The 15,029-nt window shown below is 46.6% G+C and overlaps 1 protein-coding gene and 1 long non-coding RNA gene across 3 annotated transcripts in view; one reads left to right on the plus strand and one right to left on the minus strand.

Annotated features, from left to right (window-relative positions):
- The window catches only part of LOC308486517, a 244,170-nt gene that overhangs the window by 166,277 nt on the left and 62,864 nt on the right, over positions 1-15,029 (minus strand). The gene's annotated exons all lie outside the window — the stretch shown is intronic.
- Positions 6,658-15,029, plus strand: part of TAF3 (TATA-box binding protein associated factor 3) — a 135,636-nt gene continuing 127,264 nt past the window's right edge. The window contains exons 1-2 of one of the 2 annotated variants that reach the window (XM_081022731.1): positions 6,658-6,988; positions 14,777-15,019. In XM_081022731.1, coding sequence (XP_080878857.1) covers positions 6,823-6,988; positions 14,777-15,019 — 409 coding nt within the window. In that variant the 5' untranslated portion in view covers positions 6,658-6,822. The remainder of the gene's footprint in view (positions 6,989-14,776; positions 15,020-15,029) is intronic. The other variant, XM_081022730.1, reaches the window with a different exon arrangement.

Genomic DNA, 15,029 nt, shown 5'->3' on the forward strand with positions numbered 1-15,029 from the left:
GACCTACATTGGCTCCCAGTACGTTTCCGAGCACAATTCAAAGTGTTGGTGCTGACCTTTAAAGCCCTAAACGGCCTTGGTCCAGTATATCTGAAGGAGCGTCTCCTCCCCCATCGTTCTACCCGGACACTGAGGTCCAGCACTGAGGGCCTTCTGGCGGTTCCCTCACTGCGAGAAGCCAAGTTACAGGGAACCAGGCAGAGGGCCTTCTCGGTAGTGGCGCCTTCCCTGTGGAACACCCTCCCACCAGATGTCAAAGAGAACAACAACTACCAGGCTTTTAGAAGACATCTGAAGGCAGCCCTGTTTCGGGAAGCTTTTAATGTTTGATGTATTATAGTATTTTAATATTCTTTTGGAAGCCGCCCAGAGTGGCCGGGGAAGCCCAGCCAGATGGGCGGGGTATAAATAATAAATTATTATTATTATTATTATTATTATATTATTTAGCTCTGATATCTAGAATACATCAGTGCTGTATACATTTAGCAAGAAGAAATACCGTATTTTTCTGTGTATAAGACTAGGTTTTTTCCCTAAAAAATAATGTCTGAAATTTGGGGGTGTCTTATAAATGGATAGATCTCCCATTTTCTTAAATCAGAGTCTCCCCAGATAGGGGCGTCTTATACATGGGGGTGTCTTATAGTCAGAAAAATACGATACTTAGTCCAACTGAGAGCCATTTCACAAGCTGCTACCAGGTGCTGTTACCTTTGAGCAGTTTGACTTCACTCCTAAAGGTGTTATCCTCCATTGTCTCCTGAGAAAGACAGATGCCAACCTTTCCAGCTATATACTAGCCTTTCCCAACCTTGTGCCCTCCAGAGGTTTGGGGCTACATCTGTTCTCCCTGACAATTGATCATTCTGGCTGGGGCTGGTGGGAGCAACGGTGATCTTTGGTAAGGTTGGGGGATACATGGTCCTTCAGATGTTACTGAACCACAGCTTCCATAATACTTGGCCTTGTTGGCTCGGGGTCGATGGAATCTGGAACTCCTGGAGATCTGCAGGTTTCTTATTCCTGATCAGTGTGCTGTGGAACACCTGTGACATTCATGCTATGTCTTGACATTTATGTCTGACCATTGTATGAAGTGATCCATGGTTATTTGCAGTTGTTGTTGTTGTTTAGTCGTGTCTGACTCTTCGTGACCCCATGGACCAGAGCACGCCAGGCACTCCTGTCTTCCACTGCCTCCTGCAGTTTGGTCAAACTCATGCTGGTAGCTTCGAGAACACTGTCCAACCATCTCGTCCTCTGTCGTCCCCTTCTCCTTGTGCCCTCCATCTTTCCCAACATCAGGGTCTTTTCCAGGGAGTCTTCTCTTCTCATGAGGTGGCCAAAGTATTAGAGCCTCAGCTTCACGATCTGTCCTTCCAGTGAGCACTCAGGGCTGATTTCCTTCAGAATGGAGAGGTTTGATCTTCTCGCAGTCCATGGGACTCTCAAGAGTCTCCTCCAACACCATAATTCAAAAGCATCCATTCTTCAGCGATCAGCCTTCTTGATGGTCCAGCTCTCACTTCCATACATCACTACTGGGAAAACCATAGCTTTAACTATACGGATGGGGGGAATAACAGGTGTCAGTAATAAATCACACTGAGTAAGTGAAGTTAACTCTTTATTAGAAGAAACAAGGTCTGCCCAGGTGTGCCAGACCTAAGGAGCACGGTGACTCTTCTCAGTAGGACTTGCAGTTGTAGAGGCTGAAGGTCCCTGCCTTCCGACAGCTAGCTGCCCAAATCTTCACTGGGTTCTTCCCAAGTAATCTGAAACTATGTCAACGCGCCTGTCTCTGCTCCTCCCTCTTCAAACCTCCTTCCCTTGGCAGTTCCCCAGCTGGTGCCTCCCACCATTTCTCGGCATTTAGCCGGACCATGACAGCAGTTAGGGATCAGAATGTTTCCCTTTCACTTCTCAGGTACCGTATTTTTTGCTCTATAAGACTCACTTTTTCCTTCCTAAAAAGTAAGGGGAAATGTGTGTGTGTGCGTCTTATGGAGTGAATGCAGGCTGCGCAGCTATCCCAGAAGCCAGAACAGCAAGAGGGATTGCTGCTTTCACTGCGCAGCGATCCCTCTTGCTGTTCTGGCTTCTGAGATTCAGAATATATTTTTTCTTGTTTTCGTCCTCCAAAAACTAGGTGCGTCTTTTGGTCTGGTGCGTCTTATAGAGCGAAAAATACGGTAATTTGGTCTATCCTTCTGGCCTTAGCACTGAGCTCTGTAAACTGTCTGGGCTGCAGCATTTCAGCTGGGAGTGAATGCTTACCCCCGTTAAAAATTATGTTCTACATTTATTAAAAAATGACATGTTGGGAGTTAAGTCTAGGCTTGCACCCTTCTTGATATGCTAATTTTCTATGTGCAGGGAGTACAGTGGTACCTCAGGTTACATACGCTTCAGGTTACACACTCCGCTAACCCAGAAATAGTGCTTCAGGTTAAGAACTTTGCTTCAGGATGAGAACAGAAATCGTGCTCCAGCGGCGCAGTGGCAGCAGGAGGCCCCATTAGCTTCAGGTGGTGCTTCAGGTTAAGAACAGTTTTAGGTTAAGAACAGACCTCCGGAACGAATTAAGTAGTTAACCTGAGGTACCACTGTATATCTTTTATAGGGAAGAGTATTCAGCCATGCAAGTGTCCAAGTGGTATAGCCTACCAGGGGTCAGCAAACCTTTTCCTCAGGGGGCTGGTCCACTGTCCCTCAGACCTTGTGGGGGGCCGGACTATATTTTTTTGGGGGGTGAGAATGAATTCCTATGCCCCACTAATAACTCAGAGATGCATTTTAAATAAAAACACACATTCTACTCATGTAAAAACACACCAATTCCTGGACCGTCTGTGGGGCGGATTAGAAGGCGATTAGGCCGGATCTGGCCCCCGGGCCTTAGTTTGCCTACCCATGGCCCTAGACTAGTGGGGTGCTATGGAATTAACTAGGAGTAAGTAGCAGAGGTGCACTGGAGGTGTAAATGACTATTTTGACTTCAAAAAGTTCGCTTCACTGGATCAAACTAATCAGTTTTGTTGAATTAATTAACCTAAATAGTTTTAACTGGATTTTGAATAAATATGTGATTAGTTTTTACTGTTTTGGATTTTATTGTTCTCTTCCTAAGTGGATCTTGCCAACTACTTTTCTGAACGATGTTTTTTATAGGGTAGGGTGTACTGGGGGTGAGTTTATGGAACCAAGGGGGTGGTACCCCCAACCGTTTGGGAACTAGTGGCCTAAACCCAGGTTTATCACCTCCGTGGATTGCTTAGGTATTTGTTACGGAAGCAGCTATAAGAGAGTTGCCAAGATGGGACTAATTGCCTCTTCAGAGTATCAATTTGCCTGCTGCTGTCCTCAATTAAAACCCAATTGTGAGAGATGACATTTTTCCCAGGCTTGCCCTAAACTTGGATTCAAAATGTAATGCAGACTAGAAGGTAATTGTTCCAGTCCAAGCATGCTTTAAAATGGGACAAATGCCCAGCTTTATAGTTGGCATGGAAAAAAAGCAAATTCCTGACAGATATGGATAGCTAATGCAGGAACGGGGGAGTTTTGGCTAACTTCTGCCCCTTTTTAAATATTAGAGGAAAAAATATATATAATCCTTCATGGAAAATTAAGGCTGCTTCTTCAAGAGAGAGGGAATTGGATCCTCTTAGTGCCCAAACTATCCAGCAGTGAGTGTGGCTGCTGCTTGCTGCTCTCACATACATATGGAAGAGAAGAATCTCCTTAAAAAACTCTCCTTGTGCTCTTGTAATTAAAAGCCATTTTGTTTCTTTTAGCTTTGGGGCTGCAAAGATGTATTTTATATCATCTGAATGTTATGTAACCTGGAAAGATACGGCACCAGTGTTCTATGTGGTGCAGTGGTTAGAGTGTTGGACTAGGACCTGGGAAACGAGGGTTCGAATCCCCACCCAGCCATGAAGATGGGAGGCTTCATGGAGCTCAAGGAGGGAAGAACCACCTTGAGTTCCTTGGAGCCAAAGTTGGTATATAAATGTACTCTGGTTAAGCAATATTAAAGTGAGAAGGTGCCATACCTGACGACCATCTTGGCTGCGAGTCCTGGAAGACCTACGATTCTGTGATTCTATTATTCTAAATTGGTGGCCATAAATGCCTCTTGTGGCAGTGAGTTCCAGAGCTTAGCTACGATCAGACAACAGCAGCATCCACAGAGTTGGAAAGGACCTTGGGGCTCATCGAGCCCAAGCCCCTGCAATTTGTAAGGTTAAAAAAAAGAGAGTAAAGGACCCCTGGATGGTTAAGTCCAGTCAAAGGCGACTAAGGAGTTGCAATTCGTAGTGCTTCACATAGACCTAATACACAATGGGGATGCGGGTGGCGCTGTGGTCTAAACCACAGAGCCTCTTGGGCTTGCCAATGAGAAGGTCGCCGGTTCGAATCCCCGTGACAGGGTGAGCTCCCGTTGCTCGGTCCCAGCTCCTGCCAACCTAGCAGTTCAAAAGCACACAGTGCAAGTAGATAAATAGGTACCGCTCCGGTGGGAAGGTAAACGGCGTTTCTGTGCACTGCTCTGGTTTCGCCAGAAACGGCTTAGTCCTGCTGGCCACATGACCCGGGAAAACTGTCTGCGGACAAACGCTGGCTCCCTCGGCCAGTAAAGCAAGATGAGTGCTGCAACCCCAGAGTCGTTTGCGACTGGACTTAACTGTCAGGTGTTCTTTACCTTTTTAAGACACAATGAGATTCAAAGGAGTCCGCTGTGATCTGCAGCAGAGACAAGACAGCAACCCCAAATAAAAGCATTTTGGGAAGTTTGTAATGTTTAATGTTTTGTTATGATTTCCTATATGCTTGAAGCTGCCCAGAGTGGGTGGGGCAACCCAGTCGGATGGCTAGGGTATAAATAATAAAATTGTTTTTGCTACTGGACATAAATAAGAAATAATAATTTAAAAAAATTATTTATACCCCGCCCTTCCCGGTTCAGAAAACCGGGCTCAGGGCAGCTAACAACAAATTTAAAATACTTAATTGATGCAACAAGAAACAGCATAATATACAGTATAAAACGTGAATTATAAAATTGTTGCTTTTGTTGGGTATAAACAACAAAATTGTTGTTGGTGTTGTAAACAAAAATTGCCCTTTTCCCTTATGAGGTATCCAAGAGCCCATATAGAATCCTTACATAGGTTCCCTATTGGTAGGAGAAAATAACAAAGGCCAACCAGAGAATATTGAGAAGCAAAGCAGCTAGTAAGCCTTATCTTTATTTATCTGTTTTAACAGGGTGCTCCCCTCACCCGCAGGAGAGGAAGAGGAACCCAGAAAAATGACACTCAAGGCCTTATAAAGACTTTTGAAATTGCCACCCTGTAGATCAAGACCACCCCCAGAAACATCATACATACACCACAGAAGGGGTGTAACCTAAGGCCACCCCTCAGATACATCATACCTACATCACAGAAAAGGCGGTCTAAAAACAGAAATTTGAATGTTTTTCTCCTGTCGTTGTTTATCTCCTGTCTGGCAGGTTACTTGATTGGATTGCCTGGGGAGCCTGGCCAGTCTTTTGTAGTAATAAATACTTAGCTCCTGGGCCAGGTCACAGGCTCACACCCTATTTATATTTTAATGTGCCCTTAAGACAGGATTTGTGAGGAAAGAGACAATGGGGAGGTTTCCCACTTTGACCTTGCAGAGAAAACATTTGCTCAGTTTAGGAATCAAAATGGTTCCAGGTTCTGCTCTATGTACAAGCTTGGTTGGTAACTTATGAACATTACCATATCTAAGACCTCAAAATTCCTATCACAATGGGTATAAATAATAAAATTGTTGTTGTTGTTCTATTATTATTATTAGGCTATTCTTCTTCTTCTATTATTATTATTATTATTATTATTATTATTATTGACGTCCCTATTTTCATCTGAGAAATGTTGCAGGGCATGCATTTGCAGCAACCTCTAGCCGGGACAACTTGCACCAGAAGCCGGTTTCTGCTTGAATAAAACGCCGCCACCTATGGTTTTCCCAGTAGTGATGTATGGAAGTGAGAGCTGGACCATAAAGAAGGCCGATCACCGAAGAATTGATGCTTTTGAATTCCGGTGCTGGAGGAGACTCTTGAGAGTCCCATGGACTGCAAGAAGATCAAACCTCTCCATTCTGAAGGAAATCAGCCCTGAGTGCTCACTGGAAGGACAGATCCTGAAGCGGAGGCTCCAATACTTTGGCCACCTCATGAGAAGAGAAGACTCCCTGGAAAAGACCCTGAGGTTGGGAAAGATGGAGGGCACAAGGAGAAGGGGATGACAGAGGACAAGATGGTTGGACAGTGTTCTAGAAGCTACCAGCATGAGTTTGACCAAACTGTGGGAGGCAGTGGAAGACAGGAGTGCCTGGCATGCTCTGGTCCAGGGGGTCACGAAGAGTCGGACACGACTAAACGACTAAACAGCAACCCTCCGCCCGCCTCCTTCCCTCCGTCTTCCTCGAGTGAGGGAAGAAGAATAAGAAGAAGAAGAGCCGCGTCGGCAGAAGAAGGAAACGCCCCTCTCCGCGTGACGTCACGCCTCCCCCCTCCCTCCGTCCTCCTGGATAGCCGACGCCGGAGCGAATCGAGCGGCTCGCTCTCGCTGCTGGCTCTGGGCTCTGCCGGCGCGGTCTGCCCGGGCGACCCCAAGATGGCGGCGGCGCCTTCGTCGTCGCGGTGGGCGCTGGTGGCGGCGGCGTTAACGGCGGGACCCCGGGGGGCGTCTGCTGCTGCTGCGGGGCTGTCGACGTCTCCGGCGTGAGGGGGTAGGCCATGGCTGCGGGGCCGTGAGGATGTGCGAGAGCTACTCGCGCTGGCTGCTGCGCGTGTCGACGGCGCAGGTGTGCCAGGCGCTGGGCTGGGACGCCGTGCAGCTCTCCGCCTGCGACCTCCTCACCGACGTCCTCCAGAGGTACCTGCACTCGCTGGGCCGAGGCTGCCGGCGCTACTGCGAGCTCTGTGAGTAACGGCCGCGGGGGGGGGGGTGGTCGCCATGGCGACGGGGCTGTCACGGGGAGGGGGGAGGAAGGAATGGGGGCGCACGTGAAGGGATCCTGGGGGAGGGGGCCGTGGGGCTGCAGCGGATATGGGGGAAGTGGCAGTGGGGCTGGAGCGGATATGGGGTGTGTGGGGGGAGTGTGAGGGGCAGAGGAGGGCCTTGGGGTTATCATAGTGGCACAGCTGTGGGGCTGGAGTTAGGTCGGGGGAGCGTGGGGCTGGCATGACGTGGCTTTGGGACTGGAGCAAACATTTGGGGGACGTGGAGCTGGAGGGGGCATAGAGGTGTCAGGATGCAGCCATGGGGCTGGAGCGGATATGGGGTGTGGGGGGTTGTCGTAGTGTGAGGGGCAGAGGAGGGCCTTGGGGTTATCATAGTGGCACGGGGTAACTGTGGTGCTGGAGTTAGGTAGGGGGAGCGTGGGGCTGGCACGATATGGCTTTGGGACTGGTGCGCATATGGGGTGGGCATAGAGGTGTCAGGATGCTGCCATGGGGCTGGGGCGGATATGTGTGGGGTTGTTGTAGTGTGCTAGAATAGATACGGGGAGCGTGGGGTTGGCACGCCGTGGCTTTGGGGCTGGAGTGGATATTTGGGGGATGTGGAGATGGGGTGGGCATGGAGGTGTCACGATGTGGCCATGGGACTGGAGGGCGCTGCTTCTTTTAATTTTTTTTTTTTTTTTAGTTTTTTAACTGTTTTTAGCTATGCCCTTTTAAATTTGTTGGGGGGAATTATTGGTTTGTTGTTGTTGTTTTGGTTATGTATTTTGTGGTTTTATATACTGATTTTATCCTGTAAACCGCCCTGAGACCTGCGGGTATAGGGTGGAATATAAATTCAAAAATAATAATAATAATAATAATAATAGTAAAAAAAAAAATGGGGGGCAGGGTGGGAGGTTGTTGCAGTATGGGAGGCAGAGGAGGGCTGTGGGGTTTGCTATTCATTTACAGTGGTACCTCAGGTTACATACGCTTCAGGTTACATACTCTGCTAACCCAGAAATAGTGCTTCAGGTTAAGAACTTTGCTTCAGGTTGAGAACAGAAACTGTGCTCCGGCGGCGCAGCAGGAGGCCCCATTAGCTAAAGTGATGCTTCAGGTTAAGAATAGTTTCAGGTTAAGTACGGACCTCTGGAACGAATTAAGTACTTAACCTAAGGTACCACTGTATTTACTTACTGAATTTCTATACCGCCCTTCATCTGAGAATCACAGGGTCGTCTACAGTATAAAAACCACAAAAGGCATACCACAGTGACAAACAAAATCAATATTCCCTCCACCCAAACACACATACAGTTTTAAAGGCCGTAGATTGTTTCATCAGCCAAAAGCCTGGGAGAAGACGAATGTTTTTGCCTGGCACCTAAAGATCTGGAACAAAGGTGCCGTGCGAGCTTCCCTGGGGAGACACCCCCCCAAGTTGGTTGTTATAGTGGTGGCATGATATGGCCATGGGGCTGCAGTCGATGGGGGGCATATGGTGTTCTGGAGAGTGAGGTGACTGGAGTAGTGGACACTGGTGTACCATGGAGTTGTTATGGTAAGAATTGGGTGGGTGGGGAGGACCATAAGGTTGTCATAGTAAGAGAGGGATGCCCACGTGGGTTGTTGTCACTTGACTAATATTGAATGTGGGGGGGAGTAGGATCACTATGTGGTTGTCTTCAGAGGCGGAGGTGGTGCATGGGTCTGTCAGGTTCATGGAGTGAAGGGCTGGAGTTGTCTTACATAAGAACATACAAAAATGGAAACAGGAAGAAATCGCGACGAAAGAAGAATGGAGAGTGAAGTTGATGGAATACGCAGAATTAGACAAACTAACGGGGAGAATTCGGAACCGGCGAGACCAAAGATTTACCGAAGACTGGAATAAATTTACAGAGTGTATTAAAAATATATGTGAAGGACAATTAACGTTTGTAGGCTTTCAAGAAGCTCTGTGATAATAATGGAAAGAAATATTGTTTTATAATAATTATTAAGATTAATTTGGTTTAAAAAAACACAATACAGATGGAAGAAATGTGAATAATTGTGATAATATGGAAAATTTCCAGATAGACTGAATGAAGTCTGAAAGTGGAAAGATTAGAATTGGATGTATATTTTGAATGGAATGTTTTTCCTTTATTGTTATAGTTGAAAAAATTTATAAATAATTTTTTTTTTTAAAAAAGGACATACAAAGAGCTGGCTGGATCAGGCCAGTGGCCCATCTAGTCCAGCATCCTGCTCTTACAGTGGCCAACCAGGTGTCTACCAGAAGGGGAAAAGGGGGTTGTTATAAAGATGACAGAGAAGGGGTGTAGTTATGCATTCCTGGACTAGCATTTATTTCACACTGTAGTATTTATTTAGCCCTGCGTAATCCTCAAAGCACTTCACAGACATGTTGGCATTCTTTACAAGAGTCCTTTATGGTACCACCGTATGATTATCTCAGTATTGCAGGAGTGGAGCTGAGGCTGAAAACAGCGGCCTACTTAAGTTCACGTGTTCTGCATCCACAAGCATGACGAAAGAGAAGTAAATCCTGTGGAATTAAGAGGGACTTCATCCCAGGAAGACGTGTGTAAGATTAGAGACTCCACGAGTTTGTGGTTGAGGGAAGATTCCACATTTCAGTCTCTTATTTTTTTATTTTGAAATTTCAGTGCCATCTACCACATTGGTCCGGTATACATAATTTTTAGATGTAATATCAGCATTAAGATCGATCAGATCAAAAATAAGAATGCCGCTGATAATCCAGGGCAAAATTAAAATCTAACAACCTTCTGGAATCACATGGGTGAAGGCCTGAAAATATACATTTTTAGTAGGTGCTGAAATGTCATGAGGGTTGGTGCCTGCCTGAGATCAGATGGGAGGTAGTTCCATAAAGAGGGTAAAAAGGTAAAGGGACCCCTGACCATTAGGTCCAGTCGCGGACGACTCTGGGGTTGCGGCGCTCATCTCGCTTTATTGGCCGAGGGAGCCGGCGTACAGCTTCTGGGTTATGTGGCCAGCATGACTAAGCCGCTTCTGGTGAACCAGAGCAGCGCACGGAAACGCCGTTTACCTTCCCGCCGGAGCGGTACCTATTTATCTACTTGCACTAGTGTGCTTTTGAACTGCTAGGTTGGCAGGAGCTGAGACCGAGCAACGGGAGCTCACCCCGTCGCGGGGATTCGAACCACCGACCTTCTGATCATCAAGTCCTAGGCTCTGTGGTTTAACCCACAGCGCCACCTGCGTCCCATAAAGAGGGTGCCACCGCAGAAAAAGACCTCCACCTGGCCACTGCCAATTGAACCTCTACTAGCAGGTGTGGGAGTCCTCTGGCCTGCAGAGCTCATGAGGTTTACCAAGCCTCAGTGACTAGCTTACCAAACAGTGCTAGAAATTAGCCAGGTGGCAGGCCCATTTTGCAACTGGTGTGGGTCTAATTGCGACCACGTGGGGATCTCTACTTGCCAGGCTGGCGACTGAGGAAAGCAAAATGTCACTTAGAGAAGGATCTGAAATATTTCCCCTGAAGCTTGAATTTGTTTTATTCTGTATTGTTTTATTTGATATTTTAATGTATTGTAAACCACTTTTGAGATTTGTTCTTTAAAGTATAAAGTGGTATAGAAATGAAATGAAAAGAAGAAGAAGAATAAACCCCATTGCACAATAATTATAATATGCGCCTAGATGTTCCATTGCTGCAAACATAACCTAGATTTAAAGCGCCATTTGGCAATTAGATTATATATCTGAGTTTCTAACACTGTTACCAAGCCATCTGCGGCAACACATACAAACTAGGCATAAGAAGTTCAAGCTGCACTACTGGAAGGGCCTAGTCAGCTGATTGTAAGGTCAAGGTAAAGGGACCCCTGACCATTAGGTCCAGTCGTGACCTACTCTGGGGTTGCGGCGCTCATCTCGCTTTATTGGCCGAGAGAGCCGGCGTACAGCTTCCAGGTCATGTGGCCAGCATTACTAAGCGGCTTCTGGTGAACCAGAGCAGCACACAGAAACGCCATTTACCTTTCCGCTGGAGCGGTACCTATTTAACTACTTGCACTTTGACGTGCTTTCGAATTGCTAGGTTGGCAGGAGCAGGGACCGAGCAACGGGAGCTCACCCCATCACGGGGATTCGAACTGCCGACCTTCTGATCGGCAAGTCCTAGGTTCTGTGGTTTAACCCACAGCGCCACTTGCGTCCCCAGCTGATTGTAGTAGTGATCAAATAGGGGTGCAGTGACTTCAAGTAACTTGATCCCAAACTGTTTTAGGCTCTATAGGTTGGAACCAAAACTTTAAACCTAGTCTGGTAACTAATTGGCAACACATGAGCAGTAGGAAACCCCAGAATGGCCCACCTGCCATATTTTGTAGCTAGCTACAGCTTCTAGAATCGCTTTGCAGGCAGCCCCACATAGAATGTATTACAGTAGCCAAATCTTGAGTTTATCAATGCATGATGTTACAGTGGCCAGGCTCTCCTTTAGCTCTTTAGTTGTGTTTTTGGGTATGGAGTTCAGTTTTCACAGAGGGGGGTGGATAGGAAAGTGGTGCTAAAGGTAATTGATAGGGTTATATTCTCTGTAAGTGGTGGACCAAAGACTGCGGCTTCTCACGGCCTAGTATCCAGTTTCCCTGTTTGCTCCCTATTTGGGAATTATGGTTGAAGGGAAGAGAAGAGATGAGGATTCCGTTAGATGAAGGAGAAAATGGGTGCATTTAATGTTGGAACAGAGTTGACTGAGGTCAGCCTAAATACCAGATAGCTCCAAAGCAGCAAGCGAGCTGGCAGAAAGAAGGCTGGATAGAAATATTGGTGGCACAGCAGCCTTCTACTCTGCCAGCTTGTTTGTTTGTCTTGAAGGAGGTAATCGTGTAAGAGGGGCACAGATTTAATTGCCGTGGGGAACATTATTTTCCTTTATGGACATAGCAGTGCTGGGCATGACAGGGATTGGTTCCTATTCTCTTCTCCAGTTTGGAGGAGTGTATGGAGACTTACTCTCTTTTTTAATATAATTTTGTTTATAATTTTCATTTATATATATCACAACAATTATTTAACCATAACTTTAACATTTCCGACTTCGACTCCCTTCCATTTCTGTGGTTCTTTACATTTATTTTCATCCTTTCCTGCCTGCTGCAAATTTTCTTAACTTACTGTATTTTTAGCCCTATAGGACGCACTTTTTCCCCTCCAAAAATGAAGGGGAAATGTGTGTGCGTCCTATGGGGCAAATGCAGGCTTCAGGAAGCTATCCGCAAGCCTGCGGAGCCCAGCAGGAACTCCGAAGGCTTGCGGATAGGTGCTTGCAGCCCGAAGTCCGGGGAGCGTGGCACTGCACACCCCGGGCTTAGGGCACCTATCCGCAAGCCTGCGGAGATAAAGAAAAAAAAAATTATTCCCCCCCCCCGAGCTTGCCGGGCTGGGGGCGGGGGAAGCTCGGGCTTCCCCCGCTCCCAGCCCCGCAAGCTCCGGGAGCGATGGCAAGGTTGAATGCAACCTCGCTGTCGCTCCCGGACCCGTTCTGGGGGCTGGGGTCGGGGGAAGCTCGGGCTTTCCCCGCCCCCAGCCCAGCAAGCTCAGGGGGGAAATAAATTTTTTTCTTTATCCCCCCCCCCAAAAAAAAATAGGTGCGCCCTATGGGCCGGTGCGCCCTATAGGGCGAAAAATACAGTATTCTTTTACTCGTCTATTCTCTCATATATTCTTGAAACTGCAGGTTTTTACAATAATCCTTTCAATGTCTTGATCTGTTTACAGTTTATTTGTGTATACTCAATAAACCATTTCCATTCCTTTAAAAGTTTGTTGCCTTGATTTCCTACTCTTCCGGTAAGTTTCGCCATTTCTGCATACTCCATTAGTTTCCGTAACCATTCTTCTCTCGTTGGGACCTACGGAGAGTTATTCCCAGTTGATTGGACTTTGGATATGAGGTTGGTGGAGGCAGTCAGGGTTTGGGCAAGTACACAATTTGACTGCCTGCCATTACCAGCCAGTGTGGTGTAATGGTTAGCGTGTTGGGCTGTGACTTGGGAGATCAGGGTTCGGATCCTTACTCAGCTATGAAACTCACTGGGTGGTCTTGGGCCAGTCACTGTCTTCTCTCACAGGGTTGTTGTGAGGATAAAAGGAGGAGAGGAGAACCACCTTGAGCTGCTTGGGAGAAAAGCGGGTATATAAATACAATAAACACAAACACAAATATTTGTGGGCCTTTTTGTAATTGAGGTGGGAGGAAAAAATGTTGCAACTATCAGCTACTGTCGGGAATGGATGGGGTGCCCTCTGGTGGTGGATCTGGAGATTAACAAGGCAGTAGGGCATGTTTAGTCACAAAGAGTCAGACATGACGAAACGACTAAACAACAAGAAGTGCATGTTTAATGTATGATCATAGAATCATAGAGTTGGAAGGGACCCAGAGGTTCATCTCACAGGGAAAGCAGTGCTCCCAAGAGACATATAGGTGGGTATACATGAACATAGAACGGTATGAAGTTACGAATGCAAAATAAATGGCTCATTGTAGAAATAAGTACCAATTCAGTTGATGTAGGTTGAGGGGACAGTATTGGGCTAAGTGCACTAAGAAGGTAAAAAGCAGATCCATACGTTCTTCAAAGGACAGTTCATCTGTCCCAGGGATAGTGGAGATCTTGAACTGTTACCTGGCCCAAATCAGTAGTTCTGTAACTTCTCATGGAGCACCAGAACAGGGGGCCCATCCCTTGCTGCCCCTGTCCTCCACCATCCACATGTCGAGGGGAAGGCCTGACAAGGGGAGTCTCGTCTGCTTTTCTAGGCTCCCCACTTTGATTTCGTACCCTCAGCATTCAGAGCTCTAAACAGGGGTGGGTGGGTAATGTGCCTAGAGTAGACCTCTCCCTTACATACCTTCCCTTAGCACTGGGGAGATGGGACTAGCAGAGGATGTGATGGTACTCCATACAGATGGTCCAAATAAAACTAGTGTCTGTGGTGGTGGGGAACTAACAAGGGTAAACTGTTCATATTTATATGGCTGCACAATAATGTATATACTTTCAGCTGCTAAAAAGGTGACTGTCTGAGGAGTCATGTGAGCTTATATGAGCCTAAGACACCTGCAGCCACATGGACACCTCGTTGTCTTTAAATTCTACCACATGGTGAAATACATATTTTTATATCCCTGCAACCAAATGGGTTTCCCAGAGGGGCTCCCTTGTGGAGGTTGTGTTGATGGTGATGGAGGAATGCATTGGAATTAAAATAGACAGGAAGTCTTCCAGGTCCCTGCCCGTCCCCTTCTGTTCCCCACAAATTATCATGGGGCATCACTTTTCTGCATCTACACATAGGTTGAGCCACTGGCATGCTGACTTGCTTCTGTAATTCTTGGCCACCTGAGTTTGACTCACCATCATGTATGGATATAAATTATCCCAATGGCGCTGTAGCCTTGTGTGCATATATTTTAAAAGTCTGAACTAGAAGTAGAAACAAATATTTTGAATGCGAGTAGTGCAGTGTCAGGTGTTTAGCACCTAAAGAACCCTGTGAAAAAGTGTTGATATTCCTAGTTGCCAGAATCAGATTTTTGGACACCCAGGCAATGAGGCAGCTGGGACTTTTCTTGACAGTGATTTGCTGCTTTTCCTTTTGAAGCTACTAAATCAACATATTTCTTATGCACTTGCAATGTTTGCTTTCAAAACCTTTCTTGATTCCTTTTTTCCTTTTCTTTTTTAACAGATGGCCGGACAGATCCAATTTTGGAGGATGTAGGTGAAGCCTTCAATCTTATGGGGGTCAACCTGCATGAGCTGGAAGATTACATACTCAATATTGAGCCAGTCACTTTTGCGCATCAAATCCCCTTATACCCTGTCAGCAAGAATAATGTCCTGCAGTTCCCCCAGCCTGGAAGCAAAGATGCAGAAGAGAGGAAAGAGTATATTCCTGATTACATGCCACCCATTGTCTCTTCTCAAGAAGGTGAGAAATT

Source organism: Podarcis pityusensis, assembly GCF_964106645.2.
Source record: "Podarcis pityusensis genome assembly, chromosome: 10".
NCBI lineage: Eukaryota > Metazoa > Chordata > Lepidosauria > Squamata > Lacertidae > Podarcis > Podarcis pityusensis.